General features: G+C 54.1%; 1 protein-coding gene across 3 annotated transcripts in view; it reads left to right on the plus strand.

Annotated features, from left to right (window-relative positions):
- Window positions 1-12,003, plus strand: part of Fgd3 (FYVE, RhoGEF and PH domain containing 3) — a 57,787-nt gene extending 45,784 nt beyond the window's left edge. For all 3 annotated transcript variants that reach the window (XM_023707787.1, XM_004647567.2, XM_023707788.1), the window contains exons 14-18: window positions 951-1,013; window positions 7,653-7,775; window positions 9,843-9,983; window positions 10,541-10,678; window positions 11,270-12,003. In XM_023707787.1, the coding sequence (XP_023563555.1) occupies window positions 951-1,013; window positions 7,653-7,775; window positions 9,843-9,983; window positions 10,541-10,678; window positions 11,270-11,521 (717 nt within the window). In that variant the 3' untranslated portion in view covers window positions 11,522-12,003. The remainder of the gene's footprint in view (window positions 1-950; window positions 1,014-7,652; window positions 7,776-9,842; window positions 9,984-10,540; window positions 10,679-11,269) is intronic.
- Window positions 12,004-17,025: the final 5,022 nt, after the last annotated feature.

Below are 17,025 nucleotides of genomic sequence, written 5' to 3' on the forward strand. Positions count from 1 at the left end.
TGAGTTGTATTTTCTCCGCTTCCCTGGGAGATGTGGGCTTAGACCACTGGGGGCAGCTCATGCTGTACTCCTTGAGGAACTGCTCCAAGGTTCAAGGGGCAGATTGCATAAGGAGGTTTGGGTTGTGCAAGAGGTAGGCTATGGAGAGCCCACTGAGTAACCAGACACGGCAGACAGGGCTGTGGCTAGGGACCACACTGACCAGCCCTCCTGTCATGTGTTCATGGAGTCAGGGACAGAGGATTGGACATAGGGCCAATCTCTGTCTACTGTGAGGAAGGCCCTGGCATGGCTACTCCCACACAGTGTTTGGGGAGCACTGGAGTCACAGCAAGGACACCTGGGAGAGGCACTCAGGGAAAGAGGTACCCTCACCTTCAGCCTTTTGGGGGGCAGTGCATGAGGGGACCACTGTTTCCAACCAACCCAGCAACCCCCAGCCCACACCCAGGCTGCCCCCCACCATGTTCACTTTGTCTGTAGATCGCTTGGTTGCATCAAATCTGCTCGATATTTTCTGCTTCCTGGGTATATTTTGGAAGACAACTCTGCACCATTCATGGGAAGGAAGATTCCTATGAGGTGACCTGGGGACAGAGGATGTAAGGGCAGCCGAGCCTCCTAACATTAGAAAGTTGGTGCTGCATACTCTCCACAAGGACCCCCTCAGGACAAGGACAGAATGCAAAGGGGCGTCCTCACTCTGTGACTTGGGTGATTTAGAGTCTCCTGATCTGGGTGGGCCCATGGAGCCAGCATCTGCAGGTACCTGCCACACTACAGAATGTTAATTGCACCAGAGAGAGGCCTGGGGCCAGGGACTGGCCTTCCCACATCCTGGCATTTATTAACTGCACGGATTCCTCCTCTTGCATCTGCCTGCAGTGCACAGAGGTGTGGGGTCCTAGGACGGGAACCGCCTCACGCGCAGCCTCTCTGTTCCTTGGCAGATAGTGAACGCAAGCTCCACGGATCCCTTGGTGGTGACTGACGGCAGTGGAGGTGCCCCAGGGGTGAGTGACCTACACCTTGTGCTCAGCAGGGGCATTATGGGGGTCACTGGGGGAGCCAGGCAAGGGCTGTCTGGAGGCAGTGGCAGGGGGTCAGCCTGAGCATCCCTGTTTACATACGGCCTGGGTATACAGTGTCTGAAGCATGGCACTTGTGACTTGGATCCCAGAGGTGGTCACTGTTGGGGCTCCTGGTGGGGGGTGTGGGGTTGCTCACTTTGAGCACAGCCCTTTCCTCTCTCACATCTGACTCCTCTGTGTGCTTGTTCGTTCTCCTTTCCTCTCTGACTTGTGCATTTTGTTTCTGTGTCTGTGTCTGTGGGTCTGTTGGTTGGCCAGCCTGTCTGTCTGTCTGTGTCTGTCTGTCTGTCTGTCTCTCTCTCTCTCTCTCTCTCTCTCTCTCTCTCTCTTCAGTAGGCCTGACTGCACCTTGGGTAGGTATGGACCCCCCCAAGAGGCCTCAGACCAGCCAATGACTCAGACTGACCAGAAATGCTGACCACAGCTCCTATGACCCTGACCCTGAGCCTGTAGGGTTATCACTACTACCTGGGTTTTCTCACAGACAACTCTGTTCATAGAGGAGGTGGAGGACAGTGAGGTGAAGCAGGGGAAAGGAGCTTGCTCTGGGAATAGGGCCATCCTGGGCCATGAGGAGCAGGGTCAGGGTCTTTCTTGCCCCTAACTCTTCAACAGGATGACTCTCTTCCCCTGTGGAACAGTGTGGCACCCTGCAGGGAGGGGTGGGGGCTCTGCCCAGGTGGCTAAGAACGTGCTCCCACCCGAGCTTTACCATGTGCGACAACGCACAATGTTGAGGAAGCTCAGGAGGCTTTGGAAGGCTGAAGCATTTTGGGGGCATGACCAGAAGGAGGGAAGGGATAAATACCCACAGGCAAAAAAGAGGCCCTTTATTCAAGGTGCTACCTGGCTCTGTAGTGCAGACACTTCCCAAAGGCAAATTTTGTTGAAATTGAAAGACAGATAGTCTGAATCTCTCCACGGCAGCCTGGGGTGGAGGTGGGATGATACTGGAAACATCTGAACTCCCAGAGTGGCTTCCTGTTTGTGTGTGGCTGTGCCCGCTTCTTACACACACACAGCCTCCTTGTACACTACCAGGCCTGTGGCCTTTGCACCTGTTGTCCTCTCTGCCCACCTCTGTGAAGCCCTGTGGCCTGCCCCAGGAGTCCGGAAAAATGCTTCTCTCCTCAGTAACTGCCTGGGCTGCTAAGTGTGTGTGTGTGAGGCTGACCAAACCCAGACTCAGGTGACTCCATGAGTCACTTCTTAGAGCATCCAGGAATGTGTACAAAGCAGCACACGATTGTGGGGTGTGGCTGCCCAGACTGCTGCTGGAGGAATGCTGGTCACGTGGTCCAGGAAAGCTTGTGCAGGTCACACATGTGTGGTGAACTCCACAGTCAGCCCCATGTCCCTTGGCAAGGGCCGGGTTCCCTGACCATCTTCATGGTGGTCCCCAGATGCTCCACATTTCCCCAATACCCAGTCCTCAGCCCTAGAGCTGCAGGGAAGCAGAAGTGGAGGGACCGAGGGTGGGAAGCCACAGGTAGGAACAATATGTGTTGTTTGGAAGGACAGCTGCACATAAGGCTGCCCAAGGGGCCTCAGCTTGGAGCATTTGTATGTGACATAGAGTCCCAGGCTGGAGGGTAACTGTAGGATCAATGCCCAGGGAAGACACGTTCTAGCTGAAAGGATCCTGAAAGCTGTGCTTTAAAAGTGTTTTAGACTATGGGAACACACACATTCTGAACTGACCCTAGACTGAGGCCTCAGGAATTTCTGCCCATCCCAGCCTATTTCCCCTGGACAAGGAGGCCAGGGAAGCTGTCAGTTACATAGCTGTTCCTCCTGGCTGCCCACCTCTTTGTCTGGTGAGAAGGTCTCTGGGATCCCCCAAAGTCAAGGCCTCCATTTGTGTCCAGAGTCAGCCCGGTCAGGCTGTTGTCATCAGCCCTGCTGGAGACTTTGGCCCCAGTGGGCCATGGGGATGTGCCACCTGCTCTGCTCACCTGGACTGCTCTTGCCTCAGAGCCCTCTACAGGTTTTGCAGCGTGCATCCCACAGAAGTCAGCTGCTTGGGTCACAATTTAGCCCTACTGCCTTGTAGCTGTCCCTTCATCTACACTAAGGGGTAGCATCCCCTTATTTAAAAACAGCCCCGGGGCTTGGGAGGTAGCTCAGCAGTCTAAGTGCCTGCCCGGCAAGCGTGAGAACCCAAGTTTGATCTCCGGCACCATATGCTGTGCCAGCTCTGGAACGCCAGGCATACTGCGAAGGCCACTGAAACTGGACGTGGTGGTACATGTCTGTAATCCCAGCGTTAGGGAGGCTGAGACAGGAAGATCACTATGAGTCAGAGCTGTGTAGCAAGACCCTGTACCAAATACATAAAATAAGTAAAAGATTAAAAACAACAACAACAACCAGCCCCTCAACCACAGTGCTGCACTTGCGAGGAGGCTCCTGCCCTGCAGAGAACATTCCTGTGTTTCCTATGGTGTCTTCCTGAGCAGACATGAGCTGCACTGAACTTTGTGGTGGGACCCAGGATGGGCACACCCGTCAAGCTGCACTGAGCAAGTGAGGCAGGACACACAGGTGCTCAGTGGACCCTGATGCGGTGCTCCAAAGCAAGTTCAGTTCAACACTTTATTTCCCTTTCTTCCCTCCCCTTCCCTCTCTTTCTCTCTCTTCCCCTGCCCTCCCCTGCCCTGCCCTGCCCTGCCCTGCCCTCTCCTCTTCCCTTCCCTTCCTTCCTCTTCCCTTCCCTTCCTTCCTCTCCCCTTCCCTGCTCCCCTCTCCTCTCCCCTTTTCTCCTCTCCCCTCCCCTCTCCTCCCATTCCTTCCCCTTCCCTTCCTTTTTCCTCCCTCTTTCCCTCCCTCCCTCCCTGCCTCTATCCCTCCCCTTGTTTCTCTCCCTCATTCCTTTCTTCCCTTCCTTCTTTCTGGCCATCTGTGATTGAACCCAGAGCCTTTACACTGGGATATATCCTCAGCTCCTTTCCCTTTTATGTTTTTTTTTTTTTTTTCCTAGTTTTTGCGACAGGTTCATTCAGGTACTCCATTGCCCTGGCTGGGCTTAAGATTTGATTCTCCTGCTACCTAGAATGCTAGGATTCCAGGCATGTGCCATGATGCCCAGATATGGTGTGATGGTAAAATTCCCTGAGCTGAGATGTCTTCAGACATATAATTTCTAGGGCCCAGGGAGATATCTCAGTAGAATAAGTGATTGCCTGGCAAGCTCAGGGTCCTGAGTTCAATCCTTGGTACTGAAAAAAAAAAAAAATTCAGACATACAATTTCTGTAATCCCTTCCTTCTTAAGAAAATTTAAACCACAAGGATGTTTTGCAAGAGACCTTGCAGAATTCACACTTCCTCATTCTGTAAAAGTCTAGTTGCCCTTAACAGAAGCCTAGAAATCTGAAATCCCCTCCCCCCACCAAGGCCTCCAGACCTACCACGGGTGACACACGGACCCATGTGAGACACCAGCGAGGCACTTGCCTTGGCCAGTTTTGTGCCAGTGGCTCCCCCACAGTGCTCAAGGCTGCCTTCCATTGCTCCAGGGCAAAGCCGCCCAGAGAATAGAGGAACCAGGCCTAGCCTGTCCCGTGGCCCTGTGTCTGTGGCTTGTGCCCACATGTACTCCCTACTGTGCATCCCTTTGCTGTCTATTACAAGTGACAAAGCCTCCTTAAGTCTATTGATGGGGGTCCGAGTCTGTGCTACTGAATTCTCCCTCCAGTTTCTAATGTACAGCTACCTCTGATGAAGAGGAAATTTGGGGGAATAGCATCACTGGTGCTCAGCAGAAACCACATTCTGAGTCCACCTTAGCCCCTTTGGGGTCTCTGGAAGTGGAGTTGCTGGGTTGGTTATTGCACAAGCCACTGTTCTCCAGCTTCCTGGGAAGACGTGGCCTAGCCTTTCTGATGCTGACATCTACAGACTCTGAGCCCTTGTCAGATACCTGACATAGGTGCTCCTCGACTCACTGCCCATCTCCCTAGGCTTGTGAGAAGATCCTTGGGAGCCCCTAAAGTCAAGGCCTCAATCACTATTGAGTCGGCCTGGATCAGGCTGCTGTCATCAAGCCTGCTGGGCACAGTAACCACAATTGGCCAACTCCTTTGGTCAACCTGCCCAATAACCCCATTCAGAATGGAAGTGTGGTTGGCCAAGAGACCTGTCCCTGGCTTCCAGGTGGGCCCCTTCCCCTTGGCCATCTGACACCTGCAAGCTACACACCCAGCCAGACCTCTGTCTTAGGGTACTGGTGCGGTCATGGGCAGAACTGCATCAAGAGTGGGCAACAGAGGACCTCCACCTCACGGGAGCCAGTGCAGGACTGGGTCCTTGTCCAAGCCCTTGGCCTGGCTCTGCTTTCCTGACTGTGGGCGACCTCCAGGAACTTCCCCTTGAACTTGGGCTGGGACTGGCTTTCCACCGCTCTGAGTTCTCAGCCACCAACCCTGAGCTATCACAACCCCTGCAGCTCTCAGCATTCTCAGCTACTGTGTAGTGCTGCCTAGTGGTGTCTCCCAGGGACACTGAAAGCCACGTCAGGGCTTCCAGGCTGCAAATCACCTGGGCCCTCAGCTTCCTCACCTGAAAGTCAGGGATGTGGACTTTGCAAAGGGGAAGTGGGTGGAGACTGCAGGGCCATTGCAGGCCCCAGGATGGCCTCCTTCCTCTTCCCTATCATCTGCCTTCTCTCTACCCTCTCTGTGCCTTGGAGAGGGTACCTTCTTCTCACCTCAGAACATGTCTGCCCTCCAACAGTCCTGAGAGGTGGTCCAAAGGAGAGCCCTGCAGGGGCTGAGAGCAGTTAGGGGGCAACAGTGGCATGGGAAAGGTGCAGGCAATGGGGAGCCAGGATGAGGCCAGCTCCCACCTGCCCTCCCACAGGCCATGGGGTAAACCTCAGTGGGAGGCCAAGATCATCCCACACCTTCATCCTTGGAGCAGCTCCTGAGATAGAGACCTGGGCTCAGCATCAGGAGTGGCTCTCATCTCAGAGATCCAGCCCTGGTCCTGGGTCCCTCATGCAGGGGGCTGAGCCCTGGCCTCAATATGATGAGAGCTGTAGGCAACAACAGTGATGGAGTCCTGTCTCACGTGGCACAGCTGGTGGCGCAGGGCCAGATTTGGCACCAAGGAAATGCTATCATTTGCTGGGGCTGCAGTAACAGATTCCCACACAACTCAAACCACCGGTCCTGGAGGCTGGAGCCCAAGGCCAAATCGTTGTCAGTGTTGATTTCTCCTGCAGCCTTGCCACTTGGCTGGCAAATGGCATCTTCTCCCTCCATCTTCTGTATGTGTCTATGTCTTGACCTCCTTAAAAGGACCCCAGTCATACACTACCCCAAGGTGACTATACCCTAATAAAAGCTTTAAGGGCCCTCTATGCAAATAGTCACATTCTGAAACAGTGGAGATCGGGGCTTCAACATAAGATCTGAGGGAGACCCACGAAGCCAGTCGCATCATGGCTGCTCCAGCTCTGGTGTGCTGAGGATTTTATAAACATCCTTGGCTTTTCTTAAAATCTTAACAATGGTGACTTCTGTGTCAGCAAGAAGCCCTCCTTCCTCCCTGGAGAGGAAGCACTGGTGCATGTATTGGGAGGATTCCAAAGCACAGGCAACTATTCCTTTGCCCAGTGGCATTTCTGGGGTCCTTGTGACATGAAAGGGTATCTGGTATATAAGTACCATGCGCTAACCGATTGCGCCACTGGAGCTTCTTGAAAAGGTATCTGGTAACTTGCCCAAACCAGACAGGCATTTGTGTACAGGAATGAAGTTCAGGACAGGTGTTCACCCCATCTTACAGAGAGGAAACTGAGGCACAGAAGCGAAAAGGGACTTTTCAGAGTGTCCTAGTCACTGAGGGCACAGCAGGAGCCTCAGGTCTATCTCCAGCCTTGCACTGCTGGTGGTGAGAGAGGGAAACCAAGGCCTGAGGCTCAGTTGGGGCTCCAGGTGAGGCTGTTCTTGCCCTCCATCCCACTTTCCTCTGTAGGGACTTCAGGTGGCCTCACCAGAGACAGAGTGGGGCATGAGCCTTGGCTTCCCCGCTGTCAGCACTTGCACATGTGGGCACATGTGTGTCTGTGTATGTGTAATGCCTAGCAGAGTGTGGATGGTCCCAAATGCCCAACACAGAGCAAGTGTATGCGGGGTTAAGGATGATGCTAAAGATCTTGGGGCCCATGTGGCCATGGGGCTGCAGGTAGGGCCACTCTGTCCTCAGCACCATTCACTGACTGTGGAGACTCCTGCCCATCCCTGCCCATCTTCCTCCCCTTGGCTCCCACAGAGATGTTAAAAAAAAAACAAAAAAACAAAAAACAAAAAATCGTGGACCTAGTTCTGTCAGAAGTAAAGGTCCTGATGCATTGACTTGTACTCTGTGTTTTGCTGGGGGGTTGGTCCCTGGGGGAGAGGGCAGAAGGGCCTGGCTTGGCTGTTTACCTCACCCTCTCTTCATGGTCTACTTTTGCCCTGATTTGGGGGCGCAGGCATTGTCATGAGCTACTCCCACTCCCAGGGGGTAAGGTGCATGTGCTCTCCACAAACTGACGGCAGCTACTTGCCTCCTTTAGCTGGAGTCCAGAAAGCTGTCCTCTAAGGCCAGACGTGACAAGGAGAAACAGAGCTGTAAGAGCTGCGGCGAGACCTTCAACTCCATCACCAAGAGGAAACACCACTGCAAGCTGTGCGGGGTGGTGAGTGGGGAGGCTCCAAGCAGGGGCAGGCAGCTGCCCACTGGGGCCTCCACAGGGAGCAGGAGGCCCCCAGAGCACACATCAGTGAGCCCTTGGAGAACTACACTGTGGCAACCAAATCTCTCTACTCAGCTCTGGGGACCAACAACATTCTTTGCAGCAGAAAAAGGGCTAGGTTTGGAAGCATAGTGCCCTGGCATGAAACAGGCAGCAGAAAATGAAGGGTGTGGCCCCATGGAAATGCCCTTCTACTGGCCTGTACTCCAGCAATGACAAAGGTCTGGTGGCTTCGTGTGATGGGCAGCCACTCTGACTGGTGCCCCAAGCACACACCATCTCGACTCCTCTTCAGTACCTCCAATGCCTTGGCATCTGAGAATGGGCTGCTGAGTTGTTGCTCAGGAATGAACTTAAAAGTAACCCAAGGAAGGGATTGGCGATCCGGTACTTTTAGGTTAAGATATTAAAATCACATCTATATTAGTGAGTGGTTCTTAGCAGAGCCACTGGGAGCTGTTTTACAAAAAGGTACCAGCACCTGTGTCTAGACTGGTGTTTCTTGTAACTTCTTGTAAAACCTTGTCATGCTGACCAGAGTTGGCAGAAGGGGAGAAGAAATGGATGAGTCTTTGGATGGATGAATGAATGGTTGGATGGATAATGGATGGATTGGAGGGTGGATGGATGGGTGGACAGATGGGAGTAGGTGGATTGGTAGATGAGCTAAAGGGCATGCAGGACACAGTATCTCTCACAGGCTATGGCTCAGACCCAAAATGTACATAGGCTCAGGGAATCCAGCAAGGCCAGGTGGAGGATTTGCACAGTGGGCTCCAATGACCACATGTGGGTACAGAGTGTATGGGAGAAGGGTAGAGGCTAGGGTCCTCAGTGAGAAGAGAATGGAGTGGTTGGTGAGAGATGGGAGGGCTGTCTGACCTAGCACCAGTTCTGGGATGGGAGAGAAGTGGGCACCTAGGCAAGCTGCCAAGTGAAGAGATGGCTAGCATGTGTCAGTGCAATGGCCAAGTGGGAGGGCAGAGTGGGCCGTGCTCAGGGCTGAAGACACTGGCATGCAGTGGTGCCCTTTGAGTTCCCCAGTACTAATTAACAAGGTCAAGAGGGCATGGAAGACAGTCCACAGACTGGTGCACAACACAAGAGAGTAGGTTCATGCTACAAGGACCCAAAGGCCCTAGAACCAAAGTCATCCCTGCATTTGACCACAAGAAGGCCAGGATGGGATGATGAGGCAACATTCCCGAAGAGTGTGCACATGGCCAGGGTGCAGGGGTGTGTGGAAATGGTGCTGAGACAGGAGAAAAGATTTATGTGCTGGGATGAAGATGCAGCAGAAAGAGGGAATGTGAGATGAGAGATAGATCTGATAGCTGGAGGAGAAGAGGGGTCTGCCAGTGGGTGAGGTGGTGGGGATCAGGACGGTGAGAGTTATGGAAACATCCCTGGAGGCCTTTGGCGTCATTCCCATGTGCCACCTGCCTGTCTAAACAATACTCCCCATGGGACAGACAGACCATGATTTCTTGACTCATCCATTAGTGGACACAGCTATGCAAATGTCTCTTCAGGCTCCTGCATTAGGTTACTTTGAATATACACCCAGAGGTGGCATGGCTGGCTCACATCACTAGGTGATTCTGTTTACGATTCTGAGGAACCACCACACCATTTCCCACAGCAGCTGCCCCATCCTCTATCTCACAAGTAGCGCGAGGGCCTTGCAATGCCTCTGGGTGTGCTTGCTTGTTTGAGGAGAATAGGTGTGCTCAGGGTGTGAGGTTTTGATTTGTGAGGCTTTGATTTGGCCAGGATGGGTTCATTCTGATATGGGGGTCTTCTCATGTGCCAGGTGGCTCTTCCCCCTCTTGCATACAGATCCTCGGGCCTGAGTTGTTGGGGTGGGAAAGGCAGGACACTCAGGGGACTGTCCTTGCTCTCTGTTCTTAGGATGGGGCTCTGGATAAGCCTTTACTTTGCCCCACACTCTTAGGTCCCTCTTCTGCTGCTGACACAGAATGTGGGTCACAAGTTCTCTCTGTCTTGTAGGTCATCTGTGGGAAGTGCTCTGAGTTCAAGGCTGAGAACAACAGACAGAGCCGTGTCTGCAAAGGGTGTTTTCTAACTGAGCCTGCAGCCCCCACAACCTCCAGCACCGAGTCATCCACTGAGCCCAAGCAGAGCACACAGGTGAGTAGTCTAATCTTCTGAGACCAGAACAGATGAAGCAGCATCGCAACAGGGTCCACAGGCCTGGGACCAGGAGAGCCACTTGGAACAATCAGCATCAGAATGCAAACAATGGTGCCCTGTGCACCCTGGGCTTCTCATAAATGGTCCGGGCTGAGGCTGGGGAACCATTTGCAGCCCGGAGTAGATGAGAATGGAATATGTGTCAGCTCCACTCCTGGTTTCCTGCCCCATTCATGAGGGGTTGGGAGCTGTGATCAGAGCTCCTAGCTGTCCTGGCTTGCTCACAGCTGTGGGGAACCCTGATCTAGGTCTGTCTAAGAAGTCAAGGAGTTAGGACTATTAGAAGCATGGTAGAATGGGGCCCCAGTGGTGAAGCCTCTTGGCTGTGCCTACCTGGGCTGTTGTTTCAATCCTGAGGGCTGTCCTGGGAGTCCCAGAGCCAAGCATCTCAGGGGCTAGTTCCTTCCAAGTAGTGGCCTGACCCTGCCTCCTAGGAAGGGAGTGACCACTGCAGGTGAGATCATTCCTAACCTGTGTCTCTGTGTCCTTGGAAGCTATCCTCTGCAGATCCCCAGCCCAATGTGCTCTGCGGCCCCCTGCGACTCTCGGAGGATGGTGTGGCCTGGAATGAGGTGTGGGCTGCCATCCCCGCCTCAGCCCCTCAGGTGCTGCAGCTGCAGGGAAGTGGCCAGGTGTGTGCCCCATACCCCCTCCTGCCCCCAAACCCTTGGCTGTTTGCTGCCTGCTGCAGGTGTGGGCAGCCCTGTTGGTGACCCACCCCAACAATGTGACCTGGAGTCTCAGTTTCTCTTTATGCCTCTGCTCCTCACTCCAGGAAGACAGGAGCTAATGTTAGGATTCTAGATCCAGCCAGGGTTAGAGGTAGGGCAGGTAGAGGGCACAGGGTTGCCCCTGTCTTCCACCTCCATTCTTTCATTCACCCTTTCATTCTCGCATGCTGGGTGGCAGGGTGGGAAGCAGCAAGACCTGACCCATGCAGCCCTGCCCCAATCTGGGACCCTTGCTCAATCCCTTTTGGCCCCACATGCTCTTGCCTGTGTTTCAGGCGCTGCCCTCTTTCTCCTTCCATGGGCAGCAGTCCCACAGGGTCTGAGTGTCCAATGAGGTGTCATCCATGAGAGAGAGCCTGTGGGTGGCCTGTTTGTTGACAGAGGTCGGTCAGCTATGCCCACCAGGCCTGCCTGGCTCAGTGTCCTTGGTACCATGGGGAGCTGGGCCTGGCTGCCTGAGGGGACACACCGAGCCTCTCTCTTGTGCTGCAGGATGGCCCGCTGCTGAACACCATCCATCTACCCGGCTGCACAGTGCATGTGCCAGACCCCAAGGAGGCACAGGAGGCTGGGCACACATGGAAGCTGCAGCAGGCCCAGCAGTCTTGGTACCTGAGCAGCTCCTCCTCAGAGCTACAGCAGCGCTGGCTGGAGGCTCTGAGAGCCGCTGCCCATGGGGATACAGCTCAGGACAGTCCAGGCGTCCAGCAACCTCAGAGCCCAGCAGACACAGCTGCTCCATGAACAATGCCTCCTACAGATCTTTACATTGCCTGTGCTCTCCGGGGAGCTGACATCAGGGCCCTGTGAAGGAATGAGTCTGGGATGCTGAAGATAGGCTGATGACCTGGAGCTGGACATTTGGCCCTTGGGGTCTTCTGGAGGAAACTGAGGCCCAGAGTGGAACAGCCACCTGCCCACAAGGATCCAGCTAGTCCAAGGCAAAAGCTTGGTCTCCAGCGCCAGCCCCAGCAGTGTGCCCAGAGCAGTGAATATGGGCCACTATGTAAATCCACGTCATCTGAGCAGGCTGAGCAGCGGTGCCATCTCCAAAAGACAGAGGACTGTTGGGTGGTGCCCAGGGTTGGCAACATCCCTCCTGGTCTGTATTCACCACTGGGGCTGGTAGGGTTGTCTGCACCTCATCCTAGCCTCTTCCCTTGTCTTAGTTATTTTGTCTTTTTTCGGAGACAAAATACCCAACATCCACAGTTAAAGGAAGAAAAGGTTTACTTAGCTCACAGTTTGTAGAGGTTTCAGTCCATAATCAGCTGGCTCCAAGGTGGAGGTGGGGGTCACACGGCAGACAGGCATGGTGGCAAAGTAAGCAGGGGGGAAGGCCATCCCCTTTCTGTCCCTTATATTGTCTCCAGGCTGCCAGGATTAGGGTGATGCCAAGCCAGTGGGCTAATGTGGTAATCACACACCCCTAATTCCAACCTCACATGCTCTAGATTCAGCCATCTCAGAAAGCCCTACCTATGTTCAAATGAGGCCTTGGGGGACAGAGAAACACAAACCACCTCACTCCTCTTGCCTGCACTCTGTGAGCTGCACTGTGATCCGCTTTCCCTGGGCTCCACTCCCTTCTCTGTCCTCTGCCAAGGCTGGAGTCACCTGTGGAGGAGGGAATGGTGGCCTCCCAGGCCTCTCTGGATACATGCTGCCTGGGTCTGGGCAGCAACTCTGGGAGAGTGTGGCTGCCTCCCTGCAGGCAGATGCAGTGCTTCTCCACCTAAATAAATGCCAGCTGTCAGCGCGTGGGCTCAGCCTCAGGGTTCTCTCCCTCTCTCCTCAGTGGGTCACCCGCAAGGCAAAAATCTGGGGGAGGAGTAGAAGACAAATGACTGAGTTACATGGACTCCACACCTGGCTGGGAGCAACTCCGAATTCCTGGTGCTCTGAGAGGTGGGCGAGTGGCTGCACTATACTACAGGATAAGGGGCTTGTGTACAAGACATGAGGTGTCTTAGTAACTGTCTCGTTGCTGGGGCGAAATACCCAGCACCCACACGTTAAAGAAGAAAAGATTTATTTTAGTTCAGAGCTTGTAGAGATTTGAGTCCAAGGCAGTGCAGGAGAGAAAGAGAGGGGGGAGAGAGAGAGAGAGAGAGAGAGAGAGAGAGAGAGAGAGAGAGAGAGAGAGAGAGAGAGAGAGAAAGAGCAAGGGAGGAGGAGGGAACTAGACTTTCCAGGCCACACCTAATGACCCACCTCTCCCCACCATGCCTCACCTCCCAACACTCAGCTATAAACAAACCCACCCATCAGTAGGCTAATCAGTGCTAAGTATCCCCCACCCATGATCCAGTCTCCTCCTCAAAGCCCCCCACCTATGAGTACAGGAGGCTTTAGAGGGATACCTAGATATAAAACCACGACATGGACACATGACGAAAGTCATGGGGTATGCACCAAGCCCTGAGGCTGAGGGAGCCAAAAATAAGTGATTGTCACAGGTGAGGTTGCAGACTCACAGGTGTGGCAGGAGGGCACACAGGTGTGTGGGATGAGGCCCACCAGGCCACAGGTGAGGTAAGAGACAGGTGGGCTGTATGGAAGTCCCCTTACCCCCACATGTACCTGGGCCTCTGTCCTGAGTTCACCAAGCTTTGCTGGATCCCCTGATCCTATTTCACACTGAGGAAACTGAGGCTGAGAGAAGCGAAGTTACACCAAATAGTGCCCAGCTGGGAACTGGGCCAGGTCCTGGCAGCTGTTCCTCCAGGACTGCCTATTCCACCTGCTCTGGCTTTCAGCACAGGGGTTGAGGAGGGAGGGTGCCACCCACAGGTGGGAACTCTGCTATGCAGCTCTTCTTAGCCACACCCTGCCCTCTCTCCTGACCACTGGCTTCAGCCCTACCCAGGCTCTCTTAAAGGGCCAGACTCTGGCCTCAACTGCCCCTGCCATCTCACCACTACCCTGAAATTTCCACCCAATAGCTGAGGAAAGAGTCAGGCAGGGGAGGCTCCTGAGAGGCTCATGAAAGCAGGCAGATGGGGCACAGCAACTCCAGCAGGGAATGCAGTCTGTGGGGACCCAGAGTCTGCTGTGGGGTTTCCCAGCCCTAGCACAGGTCCCAGAAGTGACTCTACAGAGACAAGGTGTCATCCTGAGCCCTGGGCAGGATATGCCCCTTGATTGGATTGTCACCCCCTACCTATCCCCAGGCCTCACCACAATCCAGTCAGCCCAGCTCTGAGTTCATTTTGTTCACAGTGGTGGCTGTCGACTCTCCTTTCTTCGGTGTTGCATCCAGTGGAAAGGCTGCAGGGGCACAGCTGCCTGGAGTCTCCACACCTGAGCATCTGAGCTGTCCCCCACCACCACCAACATACTGCCCCTCCCTGTCCTTTCTCACACCCCAGACATATACCACCGCCCATCTTGGAGGCAGTACACCAGATGAACTGGTGCTTAATCTCTCTCCTCCTCCCATCCTTCCTCTTCCCATTCCCCATGCCAGTCCTGACCCTCACAAGGGGAGGGGGCTACCCCAGCTTTAGAGTGAGGGATCTCCTGGGTGGGCTGAGAAGGGCTCCCTGCAGCAGATATCTGATTGGCATTACAGTCAGGTCCTGGGTGGGGCTCTGCTGTGCTCACCTGACTGGTGTCCACATACCCTGCAGGCCAGTGCTCCTTGTGCCAGGCAGAACATTGGGTTTAACAAGGAAAAAGGAGCAAAACAGAGGTGAGGAGCCTGGCCCCTCAGAAGCTGCTGCAGAGCTCCCTGCCTGGGAGCTGTAGGTCCCTTCAGCAGCTGCTGACTGCCTCTCCCTTAAGCCCAGAGTACGCTGTTGGCTCTCCCCACTGTCCTGGCAAAGAGGAATGACTGCAGGCTAAGCAGCTCCTACAATCACCTGAGAGGAGAATCATGACTCTGGGAGCATCTTAAGAGGGGTGAAACTAAGGCCCAGAGAGGGGTGGCACTTGCCTGAGGTCACACAGTGAAGTAGGGACCAGCTGAGATTCACTCACCGTACCTCCATGTGTTCATACACCAGGCCCTGCTACTTGGCATGAGCCTCACCTCTTGAGTGCCCAGCTCCCTGGGAGCAAATGCGCTGAATGACTCTTGGGTTTCTGGGACCAAGGGGATTGGATACCCCCCATAGTTCCCGCGCCCAGCACACTTCCTGCCTGTTCTGTCATCCTGTCCCTGCCAAGCTCATTCCACCAGCCTTTGGAATGTCAGCCTTGTCCAGACCTTTGCCAGCTGTTTTCTGCTCCTGGGGACTCTGCCTGCAGCTCCAGATGTGGCTTCCTTGGCAAGCCCTTGCCCCTAGCTGCTATTTTTTTCTTTAGCTCATTGTTCTCTTATTTAACCTGCTTTCTTAGGCAGAACAAAAGTTTATTGAGGGAAGGATCTGGCACACAGCAACTGTGCAGTGAATGACAGCAGACAGCCCTTGGAGGTCTCAAGGTCGTGCCTGTCCTGCCACATGACCTCAAGCACTTTGGGCCTGGAACCCTCACTGTACAGATAGGAAATGAGGTCAGAATGATATAGGGGAGTGAAACTCTCAACCTGAAAGCTACCTGGGACAAGTTCGTGTTCTCTAAATCTGAAGAATGAATTTTAGGAACAAACAGAGGTTAAGAGCAGAATATTTTTATTGGGGGAAAGAAAGCTTCTGTCCAAGAGACAGACAGAAGACCAGAGTGGGTTGGCCAGGAACCTGCCGTTTCTAGGGATTTTTATAGAGTGAAACCTTGTGGTAAGGTGGGTCTAAAGTGGAAAATATGGAAACTTGCACATGAGGTGGGACGAAATTGTGGACAACCAAAAGGGTTACAAGCACAATTGCTCAGGTAAAATTGACTAAATCCAGGACCAGATGAGGAAGTGAGTCACGTAGCAAGTGGTCATGAATGTAGAACAGGAGTTTATCCAGCAGCCGGTAGTGGTTGGATTGGTGATTCTTCCAGGCTTCCTCAAGATGGTTATCAATCTCAGATCGTTTTTTTAGGGAGGTAAACATTTCTTCGATTTTTAGTCTTTAGGTCTGGCCCACAGCAGGAGCATCCATCTCTCTCAGTTGCAAGGGATCATGTCTTCCAGGCTGTCTCCTTCGAGGGCCTGGCCCTGTCTGACTGCTTATAGTCTGTCTAACTCAGCTGCCTACAACTAAGGAAGCCCGCACTCTCCTGCCTCTGCCATGGCCACTGGGTGCCAAGGCCATGAGACACTCCAGCTTCACCATAAAGACAGGAACACTGAGGTCACCATGCTCATAGGAGGGCAGAGGAGAATTCAGATCTGGGAGGGTCACACTACAGCAAAGTGGTTTCCTACATTCCCATGGAGGTAGGAGAACTACCCCCAAAAGCTGTGCCTTGGGGTGCCCTGGCCTCCACCCTACCATTAGTGGAGGTGTGCAGGCCCACTTCTGCCTCCATGAATCCATACTCATCTAAGCCCAGTGCTGGCACTGGGTGTCCTGGAAGGAGATGGCCCACTTACGTCTCTGCAGACCAGAGGTCCTCCAGGGGGATGTCAGGTAGCTGCATGGGGACCCTACTCCGGTGCCTCCTTGCAGGCTCCCTCCAGTGAGTAGGGCCAGCTGCCTACACAGGCAGCCCCTGGTACAGGGCAGTGGAGTCCAGCCCACCCACCCTTGTCAGCATCTCCTCTCTCTGGGTGCCATGTTCCCAAGGCAGTTGGATGCACCCTGCCCCAATGCGGTTAATGAGGTCATCAATTACTCTAGGTGAAAGGCTCCTACCCCATTCATGAAGGAGAAAACTGAGTGGAGAAGGGGCGCACTGTGCCGCAGTCTCCTCCTTCAGTTTCAGGGGTGTTGAATGAAGCTGGGGCCTGGGGGAGCCAAGGAGGGAGGGAACAAGGTCGGTAGAGGCTTGAGAGCAGCCTGGCTGACATTCTACATGCTGCATATAATGTCCCAAAAATCAGGCCTTCCTGTTGGTCTCCAGAGCTCTCCCTACCATCCTGCTGCATGAGTTTCTAGGCTCAGTGCCTGCTCCCAGGTAGAGGGTCTGGCCAAGGCCTCTACAGCCCTGCAGGAAGCTGCATCTCAGCCACAGTGGTCACAGCCACCTCTCACCTATTAGCTCTCCCTTGAACCCTGAGTGCAAGCATTCTTGGGGTACCTGAGGATGATGCCCACCCTCTCTGCTGTCCTTGTTTCCTCAGTGCCTCACCTGCCCCCTTGCCAATGAATGCCCCAGGCTGGTTCCAGGCTGAACCCCACACTGGTCCCAGGCTGGATGCAGCCCTCTCTGAC

This window comes from Octodon degus, unplaced genomic scaffold (assembly GCF_000260255.1).
Source record: "Octodon degus isolate 3935 unplaced genomic scaffold, OctDeg1.0 scaffold00312, whole genome shotgun sequence".
Classification (NCBI taxonomy): Eukaryota; Metazoa; Chordata; class Mammalia; order Rodentia; family Octodontidae; genus Octodon; species Octodon degus.